Here is a 25,397-nt window from a genome sequence, read left to right as displayed (position 1 = left end):
CTTCGAGTGGGCGGATGATACGCACAGAGAAATTATCTGCCTTGTGTGTTCAAACAGGCGACACGCATCCAGAGTTGCAAGGATGCTTAAGACATCGAAGGCTGGTCATCTTTCGAGTAAAGGACATATTGAAGCCTTAGAAGAAGCGTCAGTGTCGCAGTCAAGCAGCGCAGCTCCAAACAACTCGGCGTCAGAGCAAACACTCACCAGTCCTGCCACTCTGCAGCACGATATCACCGACTACCTTGCGGACAACGCCATGGTCAGACCAGACGGGAATGTGGCCAATGAAGCAGATGTTTCACTGCTAGGAGGTGTGGTATTTGCTGAAGGCCATGTATATCAGAATGGAACCCGGGTACCCTTCTTAGCTGGAGAGGATCCAGAGCATCGCGAGAAGGAGCGCCGACAGCAGCTTTACACCAAGCTTGCCAACCTTGCAATTTATCGAAACGACCTTATTAGCAGCGTGAGCAATGTATTCGAGGAAGATCACAATGAAGACTTCACCGACGGATTATCTGCAACTCTGGAGGCGCTGCGGGGTTTGGGTGAGTTTGACAATTCTACCGCGACTTCCACTTATTAACGACGAGAATGACAGAACTGGAAGACAATGTTGCAGAATCAGACGATATCGACGATATGGACGCACTTGGATACCCACCTGTTTGCGACGAGAGTTGGAGTCCGTATGGATCAAAGACGGTGAGTCCAAGCTCAACCTCGTTGGTCTGCGCACGGAAAATGTTGATCGTTTCGCGAGCCAGATGTTCATGCTCGATATGCTGGATAACCTTCCACGCCTGCGCCTTTCAGATGACCATATGAAGGCAATACTTTGGGTGATGCGTGAATGTGGCACCCCAGATGTACCTACCTTTTCTCGTCTTCGAAAACTGCAGAACGAACTCCAAGGGGCCATCGGGTTCTCACCTGAGCATCACACATCCTCTCAAGGGAACCATTTCTACATGAACCACCCTGCAAAGCTAATCGCGCTGGTGAGTACTCGAATGACCGCCTCTATGTTTCGATGACCCACCCAACGTCGCAGGACTGGGCCAACCCAATGGTTCGCAACCAATTTTCGTTATACCCTGAAGTCGATCGGAGCCTCCCGGTATCTGAGATGTGGCAAGCAGAGAAATGGCTCAAAGAGGTCCCCGTCGATGAATTGAGCCCAATGTGGTATGATGGGAGTGTGCAAGAGAGGAAGCACTTCTATATCAAGGAAATCACAGAGCGTCGTGATGGAAGCTTCGTCCTGCCTATCCGGTGGGTGACAATCCGGAGTGCGGTTCACGCCGAATGTTACGTCCTTTCATATAGCCAAGAGGCAAGTTTCCAAGGCGTGTTTATGTGGGTCAGTGACTGATGGAATTTGTAGGGACAGGCATTTTCCATAGCGGATCCGGATCTGGTGAATGTCCCCGCTTCCGAGCTGACCAGGAATGCTGTGGATTTGGATGGCGAGCAAAAGTACAAATTGCGCTTCACTGGTGTGTAGATCCCATTTGATCACGGTCGGGCTTGCTTATACTTATTCAATCTGAAATTAGCGATTGGCTCTCAGGCCTGGATGAAGGATATTGGCCCGCCCCACCCATTACGGACAAAGGCTGGTGGTCGTCCAATGTATCGGATGCGTGTTATGCCTTGGAGTGACGACGTTTCTGGAAATGTTAGCAAGCAATACAACCCGCATACCAACATCTATATCCAGAACCTCAGTCTTCCTCATAAAGTTCTCTCGCAGGAATATTTTGTACGCTTCTGCTCCACGTCCTCGTTTGCGTCGAGCTCGGAACAGTTCGTTGCGCTGGTTAAAGACTTGTGAGTGCTTACATGATATCTAGTTAACCTATCGCCATTAACCGTGATCATAGCGACGAGGATATCTGGCATTTGGCCTACGATTGTCAGAACAAAGAAGAAATTTTGTTCCAGCTCATCCCTCACCTTCTCCCAGCGGACAATCCGCAGCAGTCCGAGCACGCTTCCCACATTGGGGGAAATGGTCTCAGTAATTGTCGACGGGATACGACAGGAGGTCGCGATGAAGAGAAAGAAACAGATGAAGGATACTGCGCCCTTTTCAAGGTACTCCAGCCGTTACTCTTACCATCGAGACGTGCTCTGATAAACGCTCCCAAGCCTGGACGTCCCCGGCGGGTCATGGAAACAATTGATACAGTGAAAGCGCAGGTTCGCCTTGCCTGCTATGGAAAACGCGATGATCTTCAGTCGAACATTTCTCAATCCGGCGTCAAGGACAAGATCTCGCAACATTGGATCGAGCTCATGTTCTCCAAATCCCAGGAACTCCAAGCGCAGCGAATGAGAGACAGGCTAACGCGAGACCCTCGGCTCAATGAGAGGATGTCCCGTGAAGACAGAATCCGGCTCAAAGAGGCCATTCAGCGAAATATACAGCATGAGCTCTGGAACGAAATCGTGTGGCTTCCCGAAGACAGCTTTGACAACAAAGGTACGGTTTTATTCAGCCCGAATTAGTGGTTATGTACTTACGGAGATACGAAGATCCTCCAACAGACTTACGCCCTGGCGTGCACTACAGCAGCCTACTTAATTGTCGTGGTTAGTCCTCAGGACATCCTTTGTCTATTCGCCTGGTTCATCTACTGACTTCCATTTCGACAGGAATAAATCCCCATTCTGACACGCCTGTCGAGATTCTGCACACATGGCTTCTTGGAAACAAGAAGTATGTTTGGCACGAGACGTCGAAGGGTTGGAGCAAGGCAGAGGAGGCAATTTTTGCAACTCGCCTTGAATCGTCTATCCTCGCAGGCCTGACCACTGCTCCACCGCGCGCTAAATACTTGGTACAATACAAGAATTCGTTGATTGGAAAGCACTTCAAGGTGTTGCAACAGCTGGCCATCTTCCACCTTCACGATCTCTGCTCTGACGTCGTATTCCAATTATGGAGAGCTTCAGGGGAGCTTGGGGCCATGCTCTGGATCGCCGAGATTGACAACATTGAAGAATATCTGGTACGTCGCCGGCCATTCAAACGACAGAAGGCTCACTGCGTCAATTAGAGTGATCTTCAAGTTCTGATTGACAACCTTCTCGATGTTTGGGCGCTCTTCGACCCCGGAAGAATACTGGTTAAAGTCAAACTCCATGTTCTGACCCATCTGGTCGACGACATTCGACGTTTCGGTCCGGCAATCCTCTACTCAACAGAGGTTTTCGAATGCTGGAATGCGATTTTCCGGATGTGCAGCGTCTTTTCCAACCACCTGTCACCTAGCAAGGACATCGCAACCACGTTGGGCAAAATGGAGCGATTCAAACATCTCATAAGCAGCGGGTGGTGGAAGCACAGGGGTCATTGGGTCCAGGCAGGTGTTGAGATCCGTCTTTTGTTTACGACGAACGCCGAAATCCAGCGCCGACTTGGATGGGCTGATGAGAAGCGGCTGGAGAGAGGTGCGCACGTTTCAATCCCTTCTTTTCAATGTTTTTGACGGCGTCCCGCAGGAACTGTAAAGCTCCAGGCACGAAGGCAGCTCCACCCTGGTACAAGCGCTTCCCTGAATCTCCTCGATGTGACCGGCCTGCCTGGCGACGAAACATTGGATCATTGCAAGTATGTGATCTCTCAATCGAAAGATCTGTGCAAGGTGGACTTCTGGGTCTTCTACAAGCAGGGGGAGGTACGCATCTTCCTTGCTTCTTATCTTGCGATCTGGCTCATTATTCCACTCTTAGGAGGTCCACTCCGGCCGTATATTCAAGATTTTGGCCAGAACAGGGGCAGCCCTTGTCGATGGAAACATTTTTGTTGTGATTGACCGGTTCACGATATTGTCAGCACGAGATGAACGAATGCAGATGCCCATCCTCGAGTCAGCGGGCGAGCGAGTAGCCATGGCACCCTCAGTAAGTTCTAATACAAGGGCCTTAATTCTGTCAATGGGAACGTCACTCATTTTGCCAACTACAGAATGTATTGTTTGCTTTCAATGCTCAACACGACTGCGTGTCCGCCGGGTGCTCTATCACTGAACAAGGCCCGAAGAATGTCATGCAAGAAAGGATCTCAACGTCCATTCCGAAGCCTGCGATCGTGCACGCCCAGAAGCCTCGATACTTTCTAAATACTCACTCTCTCCATAATCTACATCTCATCCGCAAGACCCTCCCAAGGGAACTACTCCAACCAACCCCATTCAGTATTGATAGTGAGGCTCATCGCAAGTCCGCGGCCGCCAAACTTCGCATCATTGGTCCGGAAAAACGAGCGGAAACTCAGCGGAAAGCGCAAGCAACAAGGGAGAAAAATAGAAAAGCTGCGGCTACAACACAGATGGCCATCGACCCCCCAGTTGACGAACCTGAGCTCGATGATGAGATGGAGGACGTAGACGGACATGCCTGATGTATTATTTTCTACGTAGACTGTACATGCAACCAGACCCAATGGAACCCTATCCTCCAGGACCTCACACATAGCTCTGCGCCGAGTTTCTTACGTCGATGACCAGATAACATCCCTACCGAGGTCCCAATGACCATCTGCCGATGCCCTGAGGATCCCAAGTTGATGTCTCAGCGATATTCGGACAATGATATCCGGTGGACATCCATGTGAGGACTGCCCGACATCACCGTCCCACCTTAGCCAACATCAATCCCCGACATCACGGTGGGCTCTGGCCAAATTGGTGGTGTAGTGTCCACCCGTAAGATTCGGGTGTTTGGCTTCACCGATAAATGAAAGGCTCAGGATGGACTCGGATGGAATTCAGAGGCTGTCCGGAACTCGAGGAGTATTGGATCTATTCGGCCCTTCGTGGAGATCAACGTATGTAGGTAGGACGTTCAAAGATCAGTCTATTCAGTCGATACATGTGTGAATGAAGTCGGAGTCGGGTTGATAGAGGTAGCGCCACTGAATGAGGATGCTTGGCATAGCTGAACCAGTCACCTCCGCAACATACCTCTACTTAGAACGTATGAGGCGGGAGCGGGGAAGTACAGGGTGACAACATCGACCACATACAGCTGAATCAAAAGTTCGATCTACGTACTACAAAGCACGGTCGATCCCCTCAGTCCTCACATCCCACCCTTCGGGGAACCCAGGCGCCTGCCTATAGTCCATTCCCTCTCGCCCTACTGCTCTACCCTCGTCCAACTCAAATCCATCCCAGCCTTCAGCCATCATCGCCACAGCATAAAGCAGCCCTCCAGAGCCCGGGAAATAAGGCGTCGGAACCCTCGCACCTCCAATCGGCATCCCAGCGTCAGCGAACGCAAACAAGGGATGAAGTAACCATTCGACCGCTTTTGCCTGGTTGCCCTGGCGCGCAGCTGACATCGCCAGCATCGGAAAGTCCCATCTACAGGTGTAATTGATTAGTCGAGAACTATTATGAGAAGAATAGTGAGACCATACCCCCAGCAATTGGTTATATTCCACCTCTTCCACACCTCTTCCGCTGTTTTCCTCGCAATCACAGTGTCCAAGCCGTCAGTCGGTGGTAACCACCCATACAGCCCCACCAGGGCCGGATGATCGCTCGTATACTTCTCATCCATCCAAAAATCACTCTCAATCCCTTCATATATCTGGTACAGCCCTCTTTCCTTGTCGAATGGGAGATGAGCCAGGTTCTCCCTCACCTCCCTCCACCTCGACCGAGATGCATCCTCCTCGCCAAGTCGCTCAAACCACTCCTCCGCTAGACCCAGACCCAACCTCCAATACGCCAACTCGAAAGCAGGGTTATACGTCCGATTTGGATTCGTATCCTCCGAAACGACGTGGATAGGCGGAGCAAGGTTGTACGTCCCCTTCGTCTCATTAAACCACGCAAACTCGGCCATCCAATCTGCCGTCTCTTTTACCACGGGCCTCCACTTCTCCAATACTTCGCGCTCCTTTCGTGTTCTCTCGTCGGTGGTGAGCGCCGACAATGGCGATTGAACGGAACGCAGTTCGTATTGAGCAAAAACGAGCGGGTGGGGTTGTTGCCAGATTAAGAGGTTGTTCAACTCGCCAGGGGAGGAGCGACCTGAAGGATCGGTCATCTTTGGCCACCTAGCGCCTGTTTTCCATCCTAATAAAGATAGAGGTCAATGTCGAGATTAAGTCACGGATGTGGGGCCGCACCCTGCTGCTCCCTAGCCCTCCAGATCGACGACTCCAAAAACCGATGATAAACCGACGACGAACGATTAAGAATATCCCAGTTGTTCCATAAGGCCCAATGTGCCTTGTGCCAGAAATACATCTCTGCACCAAAGGATTCCAGAAATAAGCGCCAAAGGTTAGCTTTTCGCTAGCAAATAGGCTAAATCTCAACCGAAACGCACCCATATGGAACTTTCCAAACTAGACCAGAGCGCCTTAGATTAGCGTCCCGTATTTATCAGCGGTGCGAGGAATAAACGGGGCTCACCCAACCATTATTAACCAACCCACTCTCCTGCGGAGGCGTCTCGCCCGCCGCATTAACACGCATCAAGTACCGACTCAAGATGATCCTCCTCTGCAATTCTTCCGCTCTCGGATCCGTAGATCCAGTCAAGACGTCGATGAACCCCGACTCCTCCCAGTATTTCCTCCATCCATCGCGAGAAGACGTGAAGATACGCTGGGAGGAAGGGATCGAAGAGGCGTTGAGGAGGGCGTTGGGCGAGAAGTGGACTGAGAGGGAGAGTGTCGTTGAGCGCGCTGAGGAGGGGAGGATGGTGTAGCGATGCTTGTACGGCGAGTCCCGCGTTATGTCGAACGAGCCGGAGATGTAAGCGTAGGAAGTAGTCTGGTACTCCCGGTGCGTAATCCTCGCCACCTTCCTTCCTCCACCGCCTGTAACCTTACCATCTTCATCCTCTTCCCCTGAACTAGATCCCCCAGACACAAACGAAAGACTCGTGATATGCTTCTCCGTCTCGTTCCAATACCCAACGAAAGGCGCAGCAAACTTCTCCCGCCCTTCGTTCCACGGAAAGTCAATGAACAGACCGAGTCTCCTTTTCCTCCCTTTGCCGGACCCCTGTAACAACAGCTTCGACTCGACACTAATCCCAACCGTATCGCTCCCCATATCCACCGCAGCTCTAACCACAACGTCCTCCCCAAACAACTCGAACCTGCTTGTTAAAATCCCACTCCATAAATCCAAAGTCTGCGTCGCGTTGTGGATGTTTTCCGGTCTGATCTCGATGGGCTTTACGTCTCCATTTGCAGTAGGTTCATCTCCATCTTGACTGGTGCTGGACCCATCTCCGTCGAGGACGACGAGCCCGATCCTCCCAAGATTAGCCCGATTAGGACTGCCCCTCAAATACGCCTCGAGATCAGGAGGACCGCCAAAATCGTATGGAACTTGCATGCCATGTTGGTTGGGCCATGTTGCGCCTAATCATCCATCCAAATCCCAAGTAAATCAGACGTTCGGATGAGGAGTGTAGCCTGAACATAGAGAGGTTTGTGCGCACCTTGGTACTGCTCAATATCCTCCTTCGTCCGCCCAACCGGATACGCATCCTCCTTCCACCCCCACGAAGAGAGGATATTGAAAGGATGGATAGTTTGTAATGAAGTGATGTCGGTGTTGAACGCGAAATCGCCGTTTCCTGTCCGGCCAAATTGCCCAGTCAGTTAAAGTCAATTCGAATCAACGAACAGGAAGGATAGAAATTCAAGGAAAGACGTACCGATCTGCAAAGGCGTAACCTCTCCCTCCCCTCCCTGACCCAGAGGCGAACTGTGCCGACGGACAGGATTAAACCTCCTCACAATCGCCTCCCTATCGATCCTCGCCTTCCCCTCTACACTCGTCTCCGCAGTGCCAGGCACATCCCCCAAAACCACCAGCGTGGTAAAGGACAATAAAAAGACGAATGAAAACTGGATTCTGAAAGCGCCCAAGACTATATGGTCGGCCATCGCTATCCTTCAACTTAAAAGCGTCCACGTCGAGTCAGCTGAAGCGACCGCGTCGAAGGTGGGTGGGTGCAGGAAGGTGAGTGAGTCGAAGTCGAGCCTCAAGCCCTGAGAGTCATGGATTTCAATGAGTCAATGTTCGACGTCCAACATACATATATTCAGGCGCCCTAGTACCGCCTACGAATTCGAATTTCGAAACCTCGAACCCTTCGAAACTTCGAACCTCCCCGAATAAAGTTCCTCTCACCATCGTCCATCCAGGATTCCATCCGAGTCTGCCCTCCGAGTCCCCCTGACCCCAGGCTCGATATTCTATAGACTATAGTTCCCCCATCTGCGATTCAGACCCTGATGGTCGTTCTACATACGCGCAGGAATAGTAAGCAAAAACCATTCAGGTGTAGTAAGTACCCTGCATCCTAACCCACATTCTCGGAGAAATAGGAACACTTGCAACCCCCGAGCCCGGACACCTTTCTGATTCTTGCCCTCCTCCTCCCGGCACAAGCTCCAATCCCCACACGCCCTTCGTCACGGTAGTGGTGGGCTTCTAGTCGTCATCCCAACCACACCTTCTCTTCTTTGCGAAACATCCGAGTCTCTTCGAATTCCCTGCGAGTCCACCGCGGAAGACGGTGCACCTTCTCTTCTCCACCAAACTTCATACTACGTAGGACTCCTCACTCTGCAGAGGGACCGACACCGCGAGAAGAGAGTGAGTGAGTTGACAGCCACAGAACTTCCCGCCGCCTCAAAGACCTCAAAGATTATATAGACCCTCGGAGAACTTGACCACGAAGATTGAGTAGCAACGTCGAGATATAATGATAGGTGGAAGGTGCGCATTAAAAGCGTTCACGATGCCGGCTCCGACCGTCTGACGACTCAAAGAAATCGAAAGTCGAGCTCTTATCATGATGATTAAACACCGGCTCCGACACCATGAAGGGACGATGAACAGTAGGGGATTTTGATAACCATGGATGTACGGTGTCCTAGACTCCGGATATCCACCTTATATAGGGCACAAACAATAGATCTCGGGCCGTTATTGAAAACAACTTAAGAAGGAACACACTGCCAATTAGACCGTAAAGGCCCGACGATGGTGTCGCATCGCACAGATCCTCAGCGTACCGACTACGATTTTATCATTCCGACGGCGTAGGTGGTCAAAGGAGTACCCTGTGCTCATATGTGCGAGTCCAGACAGATTCCTACACCGACAACCTATGGAGATTGCACATCACGGATTGTGCAGTAAGATATAGCATATACTATGGGGATCCATCTGGGAGTGCCGAAAAGGCTTTATATTATACAATCGAAATTCGAAAACAAAAGGAAGCGAGGCGATTGGCCAGGAGGGGGCCCGGCAGAGTTCTCGTATGTTTTGCTGGATTGAGGCGAAGATCTCCCACCACAACCACCATCCATGTCGCTTCGATCTGGTCTCAGGGACCTGTACTACACTCCCAGGAAGAGAAAACATACGTCTTGTATGAGGGCGTTGGGAGATAGAAAGGCGAAAACGTAGCCTCACAGGTGATTCAAGCAATCATGACTCCCCATTTCGAGCGCTAACCGAGTCCCAACGACCAAGGAAAGAAAGTGAAGAGAGAAGCTAAAATGGCACCATGCAAAGACCGTCAGAAGACAAACACATACAAACGAATATAGGTAGTTTCCTTAAGACTAACTAAGGATAGACCCTCGGAGAACTTGACCACGAAGATTGAGAGATGTCGACGAGAAAAAAGAAAAAAATATATATTGTACAATCCAAAAAAGTAGACCTAACACAAGAGTATAGAATGATGAGAGGGACGAGATGAGACATGAGAGATGAGGAAAAGTCGAGTCGAGGCGAGAGAGACGAGATAGAGACGAGAGACGAGAGAGATAGACAGTAGTTCGGAAGAATGAGGGATAGGACAGAGAGATAGGAAACAGAGATAGAGCCAGAGACAGAAAAAAAAAAAACACAAAAAAAAAAAAAACGACAAGGGGGAGGATAGGTAACAGTAGTAATATACGAATCAAACACACTCAAAAAACTAAAAATACGTAGGATAAAGAAAAAAGAAAAGGGTTTCCGCCCACCCATAGTAAAAGAAGAACCAGACGAAACAACCGTCAGTAGTAGCGCGTGACGAAAACAGCCGTCAGTTAGCAAGTTGTAAGAAAGCGCCCGATCCTCCGTCGAGGACCAAAACACACACACGAGAAGAGAAAAAGAAAAGCGTACGCCCAAATTAAAACAAAAGTAGCGCCAAAAGCAACATAAAAAAAACATAGGAGAGGGTAATGTACTTCCAAAACAAAAACGAACACAAAGAGCCGGGGACGCACGCTAGAAAGGTCAAACCCAACCAGACAAAGGCGAAACACGCAAAGTCAACGTGAAAACACCGATAAGGAAAACGCAAGCATAAAAATAGCAAATCCCAAATGTCTTCCAAAATGAAGGAAAGCAAGATGCGGGCGGAAACCCATGGATCGTCCTTCGTCGGCCGGGAACATGGAATGTCGTTCATCGGTCGCTGGTTGGAGACGCGGAGGACCACACACCATCCTCAACGCAAGCTTGATACCGGGAGCCAAGGGTCGAACGTGGGAAGTCAAAAGCCGAGCATCGTCGGTGAACGGTCGAAAGACAAAGGTCGAACGCGGGCTGCCGACATCCAAACGATCGAAGGTGAACGCACGCATGGCCGAACGTCGAGCAACGTTTGGCCCGACCTTGGAAGAACGGCAGACTGAGGCCCGGACTCGCCAGCCCCCGGGATGCCTCGACCCCATCCTACCGTCAACACCCGGAACGCGCCTAGCCTACCCCGGTCCTCCACGACAAAGACAAGAAGCCCAACCAACCCCCACGACCAGAAGCGCGACAACGAACGTGCACAACAACAACCCCCGGGCGACTCTGAAGCCTGAGGACACGGTTCGAACGTTCGAAAAGGTGTTGCGCTGAGGAGACGGTATGCTTGGGTCCGCGATGTGGCACGTATGTTGGTGACGGTTGTGCTGTCGGCGTCGATGACTGTGTCCTGACGTGCGCTGTATCCCGACGCGAGCTGTATCCTGAGGTGACCTGGTGCCGAAAGAGCAGAGCACGGGGTGATGCAGATGCCGGAAGGGACGCGTCGTCGGTACCTCGTCGAGATATGGCTCACACCAAATCTTGCGTGCCAAAAGAGTCGTGGGTCGAAGGTTTGCTGTCGTACTCCCTTCCCTCCTGTCCTGCTCCTCCCGTCCTACCCTCCTCCCTTCCTTCCTCCTCCCTTCCTCCTGCTCCTCCTGTCCTCCTGCTCCTCCTGCCCTCCTCCTCCCCACGCTCCCTAGAGCAGGCCAACGACAAAACGACGCCCACAGAAAAAGAAGTTATAAAAACTCAACGAAAAAAGAGAGGGTCATAAACAGGGGCATAAAAACGGACATAAAAAAGGTGGGTGGATGAAGACATCCAGGACGCGTCGGAACCCCACATCGTCGAAGCCATTCATGCCGTCGAAAAGCTGGCCACCAACCACGTCATCGATCTGGTGGCTCCCTGTAGCGCAGGTGTAAATGCTAGCGCGGGGTGAGTGGTCGATAGCGGCTGTGTGTGGTCGATAGGAAAGGACAGAAGGGATAGCCCAAAAAATGCAGAAAAAAGACAGATAGTAAATGGTACACGTATTCTTGAAATGACGATGGTGATGGATGATGGATGGTGATGATCTTCATAGGCCGTGAAAAAAAAACTGGTACGTTGAAACAGGTGCCGGATGCGAAGGAGTAGGTTGCAGTTGTGCGGGATGCCAAGGATGCAAGTGGTTATGGTAATGGTGTCGGTGTAGTCGGTGGCGGTGATGGTGGTGTCAGCGAGTCGCGCGAAATGGTAGATATAGAATGCCGTATGTCGATTGCGTGGAAATGGTAGGTGTATCACGATCCCTACCTAACGCATTACAGAATCCCACTATCCTTCAACGCATTCTGCAAAATCGTCTCCTTCACAGCCGCAAAGACCAGTCGAATATTCGTAGTATCAGTCGCTTGCGTTAGACTGTGCCAAAGTAGAAAAGAAAACAGACGTTAGTATCCGACATTCATTGTTATTCAATTCAATACGGTGCAACGAAAACATGTATGGTGCGACGAAGACACGCCCGATGCATTTTTAAAAAAAAGAAAAGAGAAATACGCACTGTGGATAAACACTCAACCTAGCCCTATTCGCTTGCATAAACTTCCACAAAATGTACTTGGCAGCCTTGTTGATGTCCGGTCCACCCGTGTATTCAGGGAAGTAGCGTTCCAGTGGGACCTGCGCGACGAGTGAGCGTTAGCGAGCAAGTTCAGTAACGAGGGGTGAAGGGGGGAGGGGCGAGCGGGCTCGATAGAGAGGGTAGAGAAATGATAAGAAGCTCACCTTGGGCAACTTATTCTTAAACACATCAATCTTATTCAAGAACAAGATGATAGACGTGCGGAGGAACCACCTCGAGTTGATCACCGATTCAAACAGAATGAGCGATTCGGCCATTCGGTTCTGTTCAGTGCCAGAAGTGGGTTTCATTTCCAGTTGGGTGGGTGGGTGGGTGGTGGGAGCGTTTCGAGTCGTTTCGAGTTTGGGTGTGTGCGTGCGTTCAAAAAGGTCGCGATGTGAATCGATAACAAGAGTTCACCGTCAGCCCTCTCCCCTTGACCTTCAAACCCATAACAACTAAAAGCAACGCACCTGTGTCTTCTCCTCCCTCAAAACCTGATCATACTCGCTCAACGCAGTACAAAAAATGATAGACGTCACACTCTCAAAACAGTGGATCCACTTTTTGCGTTCGGAACGTTGACCGCCCACGTCGAACATGTGTATTCTGTTGTGGGGAGGGAAAGGGGGTTAGCATCAAGGTTGTTGTCGTCGTTTGACGAATGGAATATAAAGTCTAGAAGAGGATACCGGTAATGTAAAATCCAAAAGAGATACGTACGACAACTGCCCCATCGTAAACCTCGTCTCCGAAATGCCGACCGACTTTTGACGAGCGCGCAACACATCCGTTTCGTTGGGTAGATAATTGGGGTCGCCTATCCGTAAGACTTCGCTGAAGAAGCTGTAGAGCGCGAGAAAAATGGGTAGTCAGTAACCGTATTCTTTCCGTGGACAGTATCTGATGGGGGAGGAGGGTGTGCTGGGATGGCTATATGGGGAAGCAAGGGTATGCGTCAAGGCAGTGTAGTGCCATACTTAGGCAACAGGTCCTCATGCTCGTACTCGCCCAGCGTAGTGACCCCTAACTTGGCCAGCCCACCGACTCCAACCCCAACCAGCCCAACCGAGAAACACATCAAGAAAAAAGAAAACGTAAAAGCAAACGAACGACTAAAGGAAAACAATGAGAAATGAGAAAGAAGACGACACTCACTACCCCGCCGAATCCATCAAATAAAACTTGCTCGAATGCTCGTCCATAATCTTGGGTATAATCGGGTCTTTCCATAGTTGGTCAATCGCTTCTGCAATTTCGGGAGAAAAGTAGGGCGTGTCTCCGTGTGCGTCTAGGCGGTACTCGAGGATTTTATCGGCGAGGGCCTGCAAGTTTGCGAGGTGAGTGTCAGTTATGGCGTGTCAGGTGTGAGTAATTGGGGTTGTGGGGAAGAGGGACGGGTGGGCGCGTAGAGGAGGAAGGAAATGAAAAGAGTGGGAAGACCAGGGCCGGGGTGCCAAGAACGCCATAGAAAGCCATCGAACGAGGCGGTGTGGGCGGCGCCGTCGACGTCCCAACCACAGCCGACGAACGGGCCAGCGATTATCGATAGCAAAAATAAAACGGCAGAAGCGATAGCAGAAACAAAGGAAGGAACCGAACGATAACACAAAGGGAAAAAAAAAATCTCCACGCACCCTATTCGAATACTCAACACAACCCAACCCCGCTTTCATCATATAAAGGACAACATGCTGCGCAGACTCGAGGACGTTCTTGTAGACGACGGGTCTGTACTCTGCCAGCTCGGCGGGGGTGAAGCCGTTCTTGTGAATGATCTTCATTTGTTTGACGATGGTCGATTTGCCGGATTCGCCTGAGCCTGTGGGCGCGGGGGCGCATATCAGTATCAGTATCAGGACAGGTGTCAGCGGGAATGGGAAGGGTGAGGTGCGAGTGTCGGGTGCGAGTGTCGGCGTTGGGTGGCGCACGAAGGGTGTGGATGTGGGTGTGGGTGTGGTGGCGGAGGTGAGGTAGCCAGAGAGAGGGACGAAGGCGAGGGACGGGGAGGAAGAAGAGAACGCACCTAGCAGCAGAATCTTACACTCCCTCTTAAACCTCTTGTTGTCCTCCTCAATCTGCCTGTCGATTTCGTCCGAACGAGCCTTGCCCGCCCGATCCACTGTCGATACGCATCCGCCCATTATCGTCGTCTTTGTACTACTGTATCTCCGAGTGTCGAGGTTGAATTGAATTTGAAGAGTCGAGTCGAGTTACACTCAAGGAAACCTCCTTTGTCCTCCTCTTTGTCCAAACCAACACTCCTAACCCGGTCCGCCTATTCCTTCAACAAACAAAGGGAGCGACTTTCCTCCTAGTGCCGGCGTCGCTGTGTCGATGCGCGCCTCTTCTTCGTACTCCTGCGCCCAAAAGAGAAACCGTCAAGGCCTTGGGCTCCGTGAGTGCGTGTGTATGTGTCTCTTCGCGAGTGATACTCGGTTATGCTTCGTCGTTTCCCTCCTACTTCTCCTTCGCCTGGTATGTCGGGTCCTCCTCCTACGATAAGTCGGATAGTCTGCGGTCGGGCGCGAGCGGGGGAGTTGATTATCTCTGGTATACGCCCTCGTTGATATGTCTTCTCTTCTCCTCCAAAAGGTCGGGCCTGAGAACAGCAGACGAAAGCGAAAAGGGATAACAACGAAACGAAAACCGAAAAGCAAAAAACGAGGAAGGGATAGAGCTAGATAGCAGGGGGCGGGAAGAAAAAAGGGGGTAATAGGTTAGATTGTCGGATAGACGACGACGACAACCAGAAAGACAACAACGAAACGAAAAGGAAGAACAAGAGCAGTGCGATGTGTAAAGGGCACGAGGGGGATTTTTCCCACCCACCAGAGCTCTGACACCGCCACCGTTTCCCCCTCTTTCCCTTTCCAGAACCTGAATCATCCCCTCTTTCCCTTTCCAGAATCCATTGCCGTTGGCCAAGGAACAGGGCTGGAACGGTGCCGTGGGGGAGGTACACCAACAGGCTTACGTAGCAGTGATTGGGTCAGGGTTGGGATTCAAAATCAAACGGGACGGGTTGGAGGGTCCACACATCAACTTGCAATTGATTGCCTTTGTCCTTTTTTAGGAGGATGTCATTTAGCCCGTTTTGGAGGTGTCGTTTTGTTTTCTCGTTCGTTCGTTCGTTATTCAGAGTCGTCTCGGTCCTTCTTTTTTTTTTTTCTTGGACTCTTGGTAAGTACTCAAGCACTGGAGCCATGCAAGCTGGATGGTGGGCGATGTGACCGTGACTCCAACGTCATCGTCGATTCCAAGTAACAGATGGAATTCTGATAGGCGCCCCCCCTCGCTCTTGGTCACAGCACTCTCCGCCGTCACCCGTCACTACAGAGCGATCTTGCCTCCCCGCGTCCGCGTCCTGCCCGTCATCATCGTCGTTGGGAAACAACTTTAGGCTCGTCGACGTCGTCGTTGAGCAGCCCAGGCTCGTCACCGGGTTGTTGGTATGCGACGACGCCAAGTTCCAACGCCGTCATCGCGTCCGTTTCCAGGCATCGCAGCCACAAATGCGCAATATTCAATACTTAGTCTGTCGATAGGACTTGAACAGGTCTCCATCGTCGTTTAGACATGTCTCCATGCTAAGTTTAGGCACGTCTCCGTCGTCCGTCGTGCAGCACACAACATGGAGCTTGCTTGGAGCCAAGTATAGTACGACTTGGAGCTATGTAAGTATAGTACCACTCGGGACTAGACTAAGTACGAATTTCAATTACCAAAAGTAATGAGCAATTACATAGTGTAATGTCTGTTATTTTTTCGTTACTGACGCCTTCCGTGAAATCAAAGCTTCGATTACCCCTGTCATCCCTTCTCGCCTCGAGTTCTCGAGTCTCGATCTCGGCTACTCAAGTCATAATTATAAATATCGGTGGATAGACGCCTCCGAGTGTGTACATTGAATACAACTCTGATGAGTGTATATATATTTGCTTAGAAACGTAGACGACTTAGTAGTAGCGTGGAACTCGAATAAGTGTAGTTCGAAAAGAAGATGCAAGTACTAACCCGCCGAATGAACAAAGAACCTCGAATGAACAAACGAACGAACTTCGAGCGAAAGAACGAACGGTGAGTGGATGAAGTGCGGACAGCTCGGTAACTAGTACACTAGTACAACCTTGCCCCCCGGCATTTACATAGTCCAACATGCGTACTTATATAAATAAACAAAAGGCTCTTCTGTCGCTCAAGTTGTACTTAGTTCGGCGTTGGACTTTGCGTTCCATAATCATTGCCCCTGTCATCTTCGCCTCCGAATACAACTCTAATGGATGTATATAGTACATGCTTGGTTAGAAGTTAATTCTCAAATGGGTGTTGATACTTGCTTAGAACCCGAATGGCTGGTGTTCTTGCTCGATTAGAACTCGGATGCGTGGTGAAAGTACTACTAGTAGCCAACCGAATGAACTTTGAACGAACGAACGAACGAGCTTTGAATGAGACTCTGAGTGGATGAAGCAGTGAGGACAGCCCGGCGACTACTAGTGCTTACAACGCCGGCAACAACATCGTCCAACATAAACACATAAGTAAGCAAATTCTTCTGTCACTCTTCGGCATTGGACTTCGCCTAAGTAATTGCCCTTGTCACGGTCGAGAAATCGACTCTCCGAGTCTCCACGTCAGCTACTTAAGTCATAGCGGAGTTATAGACGCCTCCGAATAAGTATATTGAATACGACTCCAATGGGTGTACATACTTGCTTGGAAATGTAGACTAGTAGTAGCTTAGAAAGGTCGAATGGGCGTAAAGTTGCTTAGAAAGTCAAATAGGTGTATGTAGTGGTTTAGAACTCGAATGGTTCAACGGGTCGCACTTGCCTAGGGAAACTCGAATGTGTGTGTGTAAGTACTACTTACTAGTGACCAACCGAATGAACATCGAATGAACGAACGAGCGAACTTTGAATGAACGAGCGAGCGTGGAGTGAGACTCTTGAGTAGTGGATGAAGTGCGGACAACCCGGCGACTACTAAAACTTACAACGCCGGCAACCACGTCGTCGACGTCCTGATTTGTTCAACATGCGTATATAAATAAACAAATCCTTCTGTCATTCGACACCTGTACATTCTCATCATTAGACTTCGCATTCCGTTCCCCCTGGCATCTTCCGAGTCTCGTCTCTCGGACGTCGGCTACTCAAGTTGTATCGACTGATTTGCCCATTTGCTCGTTTGCCGTGGTGCGTGTGCGAACGGTACTTATACTACGACTGGTATATCGGAACCTCAGGAGGCTGGATACGTTCCATGGACTAGTAGTACCCCTGAGGCCTGAGGCTGGTACACCCCTTGCCCATACAACTGCGAGACTGAGTGCTCGGCGCTCGCACTTTACTCCTCACACTTTTATTTAAAGCCTATTCGGAGACGTCTATACACCGACGCCAAGCTTTACTTCTGAACTATACATTGCAAATATGTGATCAGGCCCGCTTTCTATTGGCTTTAATGTAAGTATGTATAAATGGAGTTGGAGTAGACTACTGTATGTAAATGCGCGTCGTGGATGATATATATGGTGTGACTTGAGTACTTGAGTAGCCGACGTCCGAGAGACGAGAGGAGAGGAGAAGATGAACATTGACAGGGGCAATGGAAGGCAAAGTCTAATGCCGAAGGATGGAGTTACAAGTGTCAAGTAAAGAAGGTGCTTACTACTTATGCATTTATGTATGTTGGACGATGTAGTATTAGGCTCGTCTCCAGCCGTTCGTGACGTTCCGCAAAGAAAGTTGCTACAGTAGCATTATCCGTCCGCACGTCATCCACGCAGAGTCTCACTCGAAGCTCGTTGTTCGTGAATCGTTCATTTGTCCATTCAAATTCATTCGGTGGGGTATTACTGTAGTGGATAGGTATTGTCCATAGCCGTAGCGTAGACAGGTAGATTTGAGGCGCACGGCTTAGTCATCCGCCGTGCCCCCTTTCGCGCGCCGCGTCTCCCTTACTTTCGACATCATCTCTCATCTCTCATCTGTATTCTGGTACGCATCGTCTATCTACTACATCGTCGATCTCGGATATCCTCGTGTGCGACCTTCGCAGCCCTCAAGACCCACATTACCTATACCATGCATTCGAGTTTCTAAGCTTCCCATTCGAATTTCTAAACCAAGCAAGCACGCCCATTGGATTGAACTGAACTCGGAGGCGTCTATACAACACACCACGGCGCGTCTCAGAGATTTTGGGCTTGAGCTTACCATCCGAAGGAGGGCGAAGACAGTGTGTGAGATCTGTGAACGGGAAGATATGATTCGTCGATTGGCGTTCATAGAGCATAGAGATTAGCGCCCATATAGAGTGTAGCGCCCAAGTCATGGGACCGGCCAGGTCACGAGCCTGAGCGGCGCACTGACAATCTGTAATCGATGGAGTGTCATTGATTCATCTCTGTTGGTCTTTTCCATTCCGCCATCTACCTCACCTGCTTTCTCCTCCACCGAAAACATTACCTATGCCTGAATGTCCAGGTACGCAAATTGGCTCTAAGCTGGGAAGATGACGCTCGACTGATCGATATTGGGACGTGTTTAGTCGACGGGTGCGCTATCCCTGTAGACGTCGTTCTATCCTCAAGGGACGATGTCATGATTGGAGCTCATAAAAGGAACCTTGAGCTCTACACCGATGGGTTCCCGATCAGCGATTCGGTCACTGACTCCTTGGACCCAGTCAAGCTGACAGAGAGCGAGGAGACTATCCGACTCATGATGCAGTTCTGCCACAACCAGCGACGTCCCAGTGTGGTAGACCTGTCTATACGAACTGTCGTGGATCTGGCAGAGGCAGCCGAAAAGTACTTGATCGATGCTGCAGTTGACGCGTGTAGTACGGCTCTGTTGTGAGTACGAGTGGCCCATTTGCAGTCGCGCTGGACGGTTGACGGTCGAAAAAGCTATAGAGCCAAGGAGATGCCGCTCCGTATTCTTCGGTATGCGGTGGTGTTTAATCACCCCAAGATTGCGGACGAGGCTGCCCCTTTCACCATCGCTTACACCATGGCGGAGGTGGATAAAGTATGCAGGTCCAATGAGATAGCGCTACTCTGGGTATATTGCCTTACCTTTTCGTAACGGACGTTTTGGTCCTGATGCAGAATATTCTAGTTTCGCTACCGCGAAGGGTACAGACCCGTCATCGACGCTTTATTCACCAAGCCGACAGCGGTGAGCTATCCCTTGGAACGCTCATTAGCGATGCATCGCACGTGCACTTCGGCCGCATCCAAGTATTTCCCCCAGACAATGTCTCATTTCAGACGAACAACTCGCGGGGTTTATCAGTTGATCCTGGAGAAAAAGCCTCCCGGGCAAGAGAAATTTGACGACCAACACGCGGAGTTGCTCAGTAACTGTACGGGACGCCACTCGTGTAGTGCATTGGCAGGGCAGTGGTTTAAAGATATCTCTTATGCCTTGGCTGAGGTGCCGAAGTTTAGCTCGTTGATGGGGTGACTCTTCATCGGATGTAGCTGAATATATGCTCTCTAATCTCACTGTAGCTTCGTGTCAATACCTTTATGTGAATGTACTAGTACGAGCTGCTCCTATCTCAGCCGTTTCCAGTCATTAGTGGTCCTTGTCCATGACGCGATCCCCGTACGTCTCAAATTATTAATTACGGATTACGACTGGATGTGAGCTCTGCTGTAGAGATATGATCAGGAAGAGCACAAAAGATAAGGCGATACATCGCAGTAAGGATGCGGTCGCCTAGAGTAGGGCATAGCTATAGACGCCGATAATGAGGCCCTCAGGGTTACCTGTCCCGTTCGTGAAAGCAAGGCAGTATCAAGCAAGCTGTACTAAGCCTAGGTGTAAGTATGAGATTGAACGTAATCCGATGTACCTCAATCATAGGAGTAAAATGGTGAAGCCATGTACCGAATTCGCAAACTGGATCAGACGGGATGTCATGGGTACAGTCATCAACGGCTGAGTAAGACACCTAATTGGTGCAACCCATTTCATTCGCCATAACAGTTATGTACGGAGGTGTAATTTTTAGACAAGTACATAGATATACATTCGCTGCACAAGATACACAGAAATGAAGTGGATACATATGGTATGGAGGCCATGGTGGTTGAAAGAATATGGTGGGCGGGTTTGGGTGTTCCGATCAGTGAACGAGACATTTGCCGAGAGCGGCCGATCAAATCCGGAGATATCTATTCATCGTCGCTGCTATCAGTCTCCTCGTCGTCGTCGCTATCCACAACGGCCTCCAAATCGTTTGTCAGGTCCTCAGCAGCATTCTCATCAACCTCTCCGACAATTCTCGCCTGGAATTCTTTGAGAGTGGGCTTCTTTGGAAGCCGAATCTTCGGTTCTTGAGTGGGCTTTGGTTGTTTGAATGGCTTTTTGGACCTTTTTGCTGCTGCTTGTGCTCGCTTCCACTTTTCCTCGGCCTGTGTGTACGCGCGATCCTTCTCCTCATTCTCCTGCTTCACCCGGGCCTTCTCAGCCTCCCATTCCACTACTGCCGCCTTCCACAAAGTCTTGGCATCACCCTTTTTGGTCTTGAGAATTTCCTCGCGGCGCTGCCACTCCGTGAATTGAACAACCTGCTCGTAAAATGGATCACCCGACAACATCCGGGGCAGTCCATCCCCCAGTAATTTCCCCTTGCCCTTCCGTGCTGATTTAGACTCCTTGGCTGCTAGTTGGAACCGGAGTTTGTTGCAGTAAGTTTCGTTAATAATGTTCGAGGCTTGGAGTTCAACGACACGGCTTTTGAGTGCAGTGTTCTCGGCATGAATTTCTCGTAATGCAGCTAGGAGTGCGGTTTCTTTCTTGGTGGATGGTGTGGTGTTGAGAAGAGATGTGATGTCTGTAGAGAGCTCGGAAATACTCTGGGATTGGAATTGGAACATGGGGGATGAGGAAGAAGCAGGTGAGTGCCCGATGAGGTAACCAATATTTGTCTTGGCTAATTCTTTGGCGGATTCCTCAACAATCTTTCGACGGTGTGACTGTTGTGCATCTGATGGTGAAGGCGGGGGTTCATCGTCTTCGGGAATTGTATCCAAATTCTGGTCTTCAAATGACAGTGCTCCCAACATTTTTGCAAGCACTCTCACGGGCGTCGGGGGTGCGATCGGAAGGTTAGATGTCATAGAGTGGGTTTGACTGGGAGCAAGGTCCTTTGGTTTGACAACCGATGGGTCAAATGGGACTACTCCCGTCTTGCGGAACGCTGCTTTGATGTTGTCGGGGGTGAGCGCTGCGAGATGGGCCTGTCCGTAGATTTCGAGAAAATTCTCCTTCGTAATTTCACCAGAATGTGTTCTCGTGAATTTATCCCTTTCCTCGCTGAGCCGCCGTTTGAGAACAGCAAAGATAACGACGTCAAGACCTTGATAGATGTGTGTCGTGTGTGGGGGATAACAGAGAACGAGAATATGCTCATTTCTGGCGAGATTGAGAAACTCAAGGCTATAATGGGAATTATGACCATCCACAAGAAGGAGACGCCATTTCCCATTTGCTTTTGCCTTGGTTTGCTCGTTAAAAATCCTCAGCCAGTCAGCACCTATCTCATTGTCCGTCCAGCCCTTCTTTGAATACCCAATCCTAATCATAATCATATATCAATAATAAGCATGATTAAAAATAAATTGACTCACGATGCATTAGCTGGATTATTTTGCGCCCACTTCACCTGGTACCCCTTTCCCTTGAAGATTACTCCAGGTGGTAATCCCGACCCATCAGCGCAGATGGCTACTAGGACCGTAATCGTTTCACGGTTTCCTGAACGTTGCTGATACTGCGGCCCCGATCGGTTTCCTCCAATCACCCTCTCCCGTTCTGTACCATATGGTTGGCATCCAACTTCATCAACGGCGTAAATATTCTCTGTCTCCATCTTGTAATCCTCCAACGTTGAGCCCAACAACTTCCACCACGCCTCGTTAGTGTTGGGATTAACAGCCTTCGCGCGTTTGGTCTCCAATGGTGTTGACCAACTGGTTTTGATGCGATCACGATGCTTTTCGATGAAGCGCTGGGTCCATCTCTTTCCAACCCCTTGCTCCGGAAATTCCTCCCCAAGGCGAGCCCTCAAAATGCGATCCACTTCCTCCTTGAGCCTCCGATGTGTAAGTGGAAACCCCTGGTCTGCAGCCCGGATGATGAGCTGGATCACAAGCTCAATCTCCTCTGGGAGCAACCACTCTCGCATCTGGGCTGCATCAATCCGGCTTTTCCGCCCTTTTGCTCGCTCGATGATGGTGTTGTGATTTAATTTGATACGTGATTTGCCATTCGTCTCGACGAAATAGAGTTCTTCAAAATCCTTGGCTATAGTACGAGCCCCTCGGCGTGGTATTCCGGGTTTTTTGTCCAATTCGATGCGATAAGCAGCAGCTGCCCGATTTAGAAGGTCATCCACTTTGGCGCGATTCTCCCGGTTTTTGAGAGATTCTGACTTGGCAGTCGCAACCATGGTGGGGAGCAGATACGAATTAGATGGGATAGGAATGAATGAAGATGTGAAGGACTAATGCAAAGAGCTAAACTGCGTGAACCTCATGTCCAACTCATGTTCGGAAGTTCCCAATAACCTTCTGCATCTTGATAAGATAACTGAGTCATTGTATTTTGAACTTTTTCCGAAGCTACATGCCTTCTACTGAGTTATATTATTATGTTGACTCTTCTCGATGCCTTGGGTGTTGTATGACATTCTTTTTCCTACCCATAGCTCTCTCAACATGTGTTAAATGCCCATAAGAATTTTCGCATCATCAGATCAAAGCCAAAATCTTGATAAACACTCGCTTTTTCGTGGTCTTTCTGCAATTGCTGTCTGTCGTAGCGAATAAATATCTACACCACTAAATTCGCAACAACTCAACGGTAACATTGAACCCAAAAACTCGCTTCCAAAGCCCTATTTGAATGCACGAGAGTGAAAACACTAAATCGCTGTCTCGTCACATGATCGTGTCTCATTGAGCCGTTGATGACTGTACCCAAATCAGGTTCCATTTTGACGGTTGGGCGTTGGGCGCCATCTAAGTGCAAGAGATGGTGTATGTATGCCGTACTTACATGAAGTGTGACTTGGAGTCAAGGGAATATGTTCTATTGTCACACCGTGACCAACGGTTTGGAACTGGTTTTCAGATTGGACTTGCACACCACCATCGCGTATAAGGCGAAGTCTGATTAAATAAAGACATCCGCGAATTTTTACCATTCATGGAAATCCGCCCAACACCTCTGTGAATTCGAACATACCCAAGAACTCAGTCGCTGTATTGTCGAGCCGACGTTACTACTTTCAGGCTTGGTCTTGTTCCCTGTCTAGAACGAAGACTAACGATATCACAGCGTACATATGGGCACCACAGGTTTAACTGCCTATCGCCACCTGGATTGAATTACTTTGAGTTTTCCCGCTCTCGCGTGGCTCCCATGAAATGATCGACGAACTCACTAAAGCACTATCATCCGCTCCGAATGTATTGTTGATTCACCGAGACGAGGAGAGAGTTCGGGCGAATCATGGTAGTTGTGTTCCGTTATTTGAATGGGATGGCATCCGCTTGGCTTTTCCTCGAGCTTTGCAGTTTTTCCTTGAAGGGAGAGTTTGAGGAGTAGAGAGCCCCACCAGTCGCGAGGATACACGTGTATCTTCATCGACGACGCTTCTTTTCGGATAAAGTGGCTTTATCTTTTCTTTTCCTGGTAGTCGCGCTCGAGCCAGGTACAGTCTCGTAAAAGTGTTCGGTGGGCGTTTTTCTCCCTCAATGTAGGCTATCAACGCCCCATGGAGTGAGAGAAAAGAGATAAATGGATCTACGACGCTGCTGATTGACAAGCTAGACGAAGGTATTCAGGTACACAATCCGTCAAGTCCATGTCTGTAGACATCCGACGAGATTGGAAGTTCACGAAGAAGGTGCGAAGTGCCAGGGTAATTCGATTATCCGGGATTGACCAAGGTATCCTTCGATTGGTTGAGACGATGCAGGCTGTGGTCGAGTGAGAGAGCATTTCGGTGCGTTGAGGTGGAGGTGAAGAGCGTCTATGGTTCGTTTCGAAAGCCAGATAATTTCAGCAAGAGAACTACAGTACATGCGAGATGATATGACATGAACGGACGTGAACGTGAAAGCGTTTCGTAACGAGTTTGAAACAGCCCTGCTCAAAAGATAGGGAGGTTGACCACGGGATTGGGCTCCGACATCAGCAGACCAGCCAATCCAATGTAGTAGGCCATCGCCACGACGATTAACAAGAACGAAGTTCCGACGATGTTCAACCTGGATAACAACAGATTGAATTGAAATCAGCATAAATTCACCGAAATTTCGAGGAATAAATTGAAAGAAGGAAGTGCGAGCTCCGGGTGGCTTGATGTAAAGAGAGAAAGTAGGAATGAATGGGCGATCGGGATACGTACGCGTTTTTCCCGGTGTATTGTGCGCAGGCCAAGAGCAAGACTCCTGAGGAAGCGAAGGAGAGCAGGATGGTGAAGAGCTTGCTCTTGCCGATGACACCAATGAGGAGCATGGTGATCGTGATCCAGTAGACGAAGAGGTAAAGGCCAATAGCACGTCCGATCTGGGAAGGGTCGGCGGAGAAGGCTTCAAGAATGCCAAAGGACGGGGTGAGAACAGCGCCATAGCTTAACCAGAAAGTGCTGAATGTCAAAAAGCCTGTACGAGTTAACGAGAGGTTAGCGAATGGTTTGATAGGTGTGGAGACTAGCTGTCTCACAGCGAGAAAAACTTACAGGTAGCGAAGAGGCTGTAACCTCGAATGTACTCGAGGAGGGCGACGAGCATCAACGTGAGGCCTCCTGCGAAAATGAGCATTCCAACGAGGACGTTGGGAACGGTCACTCCGCCGGCGTTGAGGTTGTAGAGGGCCATCAGGAAGAGGGTACCAGCAAATGCAAACATGCCTCTGATGTAAAAGCGCCCATTAGTATCGTGCTGAACGAAGAAAGATAACGACGAACCCTGGCGTCGGGTTCCCTGGGACCGCGGGTGGTGGAGGTGGGGGTGGCTCTGACTGGGCCTGCTGGCCATTGTTTCCAAGCTCGACCTTCGTGTCAGACATCTTGAAGTGATGATTAGTAGTGGGGTCAAGAGATACCAGGAAGACCTCTCCAACGCCTATCGTCCATCCCGACCTTCTTATAGTACCCCCACCGTATTTGTTTGCGCC

At 49.9% G+C, this 25,397-nt stretch overlaps 6 protein-coding genes across 6 annotated transcripts; 2 read left to right on the top strand and 4 right to left on the bottom strand.

The window, feature by feature from the left end:
• Positions 1-82: 82 nt before the first annotated feature.
• Positions 83-4,414, top strand: CC1G_09605 (hypothetical protein; the record flags this gene model as incomplete). Its single annotated transcript, XM_001829664.2, has 12 exons — positions 83-551; positions 605-708; positions 771-1,004; positions 1,058-1,366; positions 1,391-1,502; positions 1,563-1,836; positions 1,890-2,491; positions 2,665-3,020; positions 3,069-3,462; positions 3,514-3,689; positions 3,745-3,915; positions 3,980-4,414. 12 exons carry the CDS (start codon positions 83-85, stop codon positions 4,412-4,414), a joined length of 3,636 nt encoding a protein of 1,211 aa, XP_001829716.2.
• A 651-nt stretch (positions 4,415-5,065) lies between these two features.
• On the bottom strand, positions 5,066-7,933 carry CC1G_09604 (hypothetical protein; the record flags this gene model as incomplete). Its single annotated transcript, XM_001829663.1, has 6 exons — positions 5,066-5,378; positions 5,435-6,098; positions 6,355-6,373; positions 6,441-7,402; positions 7,483-7,620; positions 7,702-7,933. The coding sequence occupies 6 exons, from the start codon at positions 7,931-7,933 to the stop codon at positions 5,066-5,068; spliced, it is 2,328 nt and encodes a 775-aa protein (XP_001829715.1).
• A 1,754-nt stretch (positions 7,934-9,687) lies between these two features.
• CC1G_09603 (hypothetical protein) lies at positions 9,688-11,537 on the bottom strand. Its single transcript, XM_001829662.2, has 4 exons — positions 11,376-11,537; positions 11,113-11,329; positions 10,808-11,030; positions 9,688-10,765 (listed from the first exon to the last, which is right to left on the bottom strand). Exons 1-4 carry the CDS (start codon positions 11,440-11,442, stop codon positions 10,331-10,333), a joined length of 942 nt encoding a protein of 313 aa, XP_001829714.2. The 5' UTR covers positions 11,443-11,537; the 3' UTR covers positions 9,688-10,330.
• A 350-nt stretch (positions 11,538-11,887) lies between these two features.
• CC1G_14055 (heterotrimeric G protein alpha subunit 2) lies at positions 11,888-14,333 on the bottom strand (the record flags this gene model as incomplete). The annotated part of the gene is made up of 7 exons (XM_002911478.1): positions 11,888-11,987; positions 12,130-12,248; positions 12,354-12,473; positions 12,663-12,798; positions 12,913-13,035; positions 13,348-13,514; positions 13,827-14,333. The coding sequence occupies 7 exons, from the start codon at positions 14,331-14,333 to the stop codon at positions 11,888-11,890; spliced, it is 1,272 nt and encodes a 423-aa protein (XP_002911524.1).
• A 4,334-nt stretch (positions 14,334-18,667) lies between these two features.
• On the top strand, positions 18,668-19,286 carry CC1G_09600 (hypothetical protein; the record flags this gene model as incomplete). Its single annotated transcript, XM_001829659.1, has 3 exons — positions 18,668-18,683; positions 18,748-19,054; positions 19,115-19,286. 3 exons carry the CDS (start codon positions 18,668-18,670, stop codon positions 19,284-19,286), a joined length of 495 nt encoding a protein of 164 aa, XP_001829711.1.
• A 5,083-nt stretch (positions 19,287-24,369) lies between these two features.
• Positions 24,370-25,289, bottom strand: CC1G_09598 (Gpr1 family protein; the record flags this gene model as incomplete). Its single annotated transcript, XM_001829657.1, has 4 exons — positions 24,370-24,487; positions 24,628-24,883; positions 24,961-25,133; positions 25,189-25,289. 4 exons carry the CDS (start codon positions 25,287-25,289, stop codon positions 24,370-24,372), a joined length of 648 nt encoding a protein of 215 aa, XP_001829709.1.
• Between the last annotated feature and the right edge of the window lie 108 nt (positions 25,290-25,397).

The sequence above is a fragment of the Coprinopsis cinerea genome (genome assembly GCF_000182895.1).
Source record: "Coprinopsis cinerea okayama7#130 chromosome 3 map unlocalized cont3.3, whole genome shotgun sequence".
Classification (NCBI taxonomy): domain Eukaryota; kingdom Fungi; phylum Basidiomycota; class Agaricomycetes; order Agaricales; family Psathyrellaceae; genus Coprinopsis; species Coprinopsis cinerea.
The sequence above is the reverse complement of the archived record's forward strand: the minus strand, read 5'-3'. Positions and strand labels throughout refer to the sequence as shown.

Coding starts and splice junctions, on each gene's coding strand:
- CC1G_09603 (XM_001829662.2), bottom strand. CDS start 11,442: ATGAATGGCTTCGACGATGTGGGGTTCCGACGCGTCCTGGATGTCTTC. Junction 11,330..11,375: donor CATCCACCCACCTTTTTTAT/GTCCGTTTTTAT, acceptor TTTTTCGTTGAG/TTTTTATAACTTCTTTTTCT. Junction 10,766..10,807: donor TCGCGCTTCTGGTCGTGGGG/GTTGGTTGGGCT, acceptor GGACCGGGGTAG/GCTAGGCGCGTTCCGGGTGT.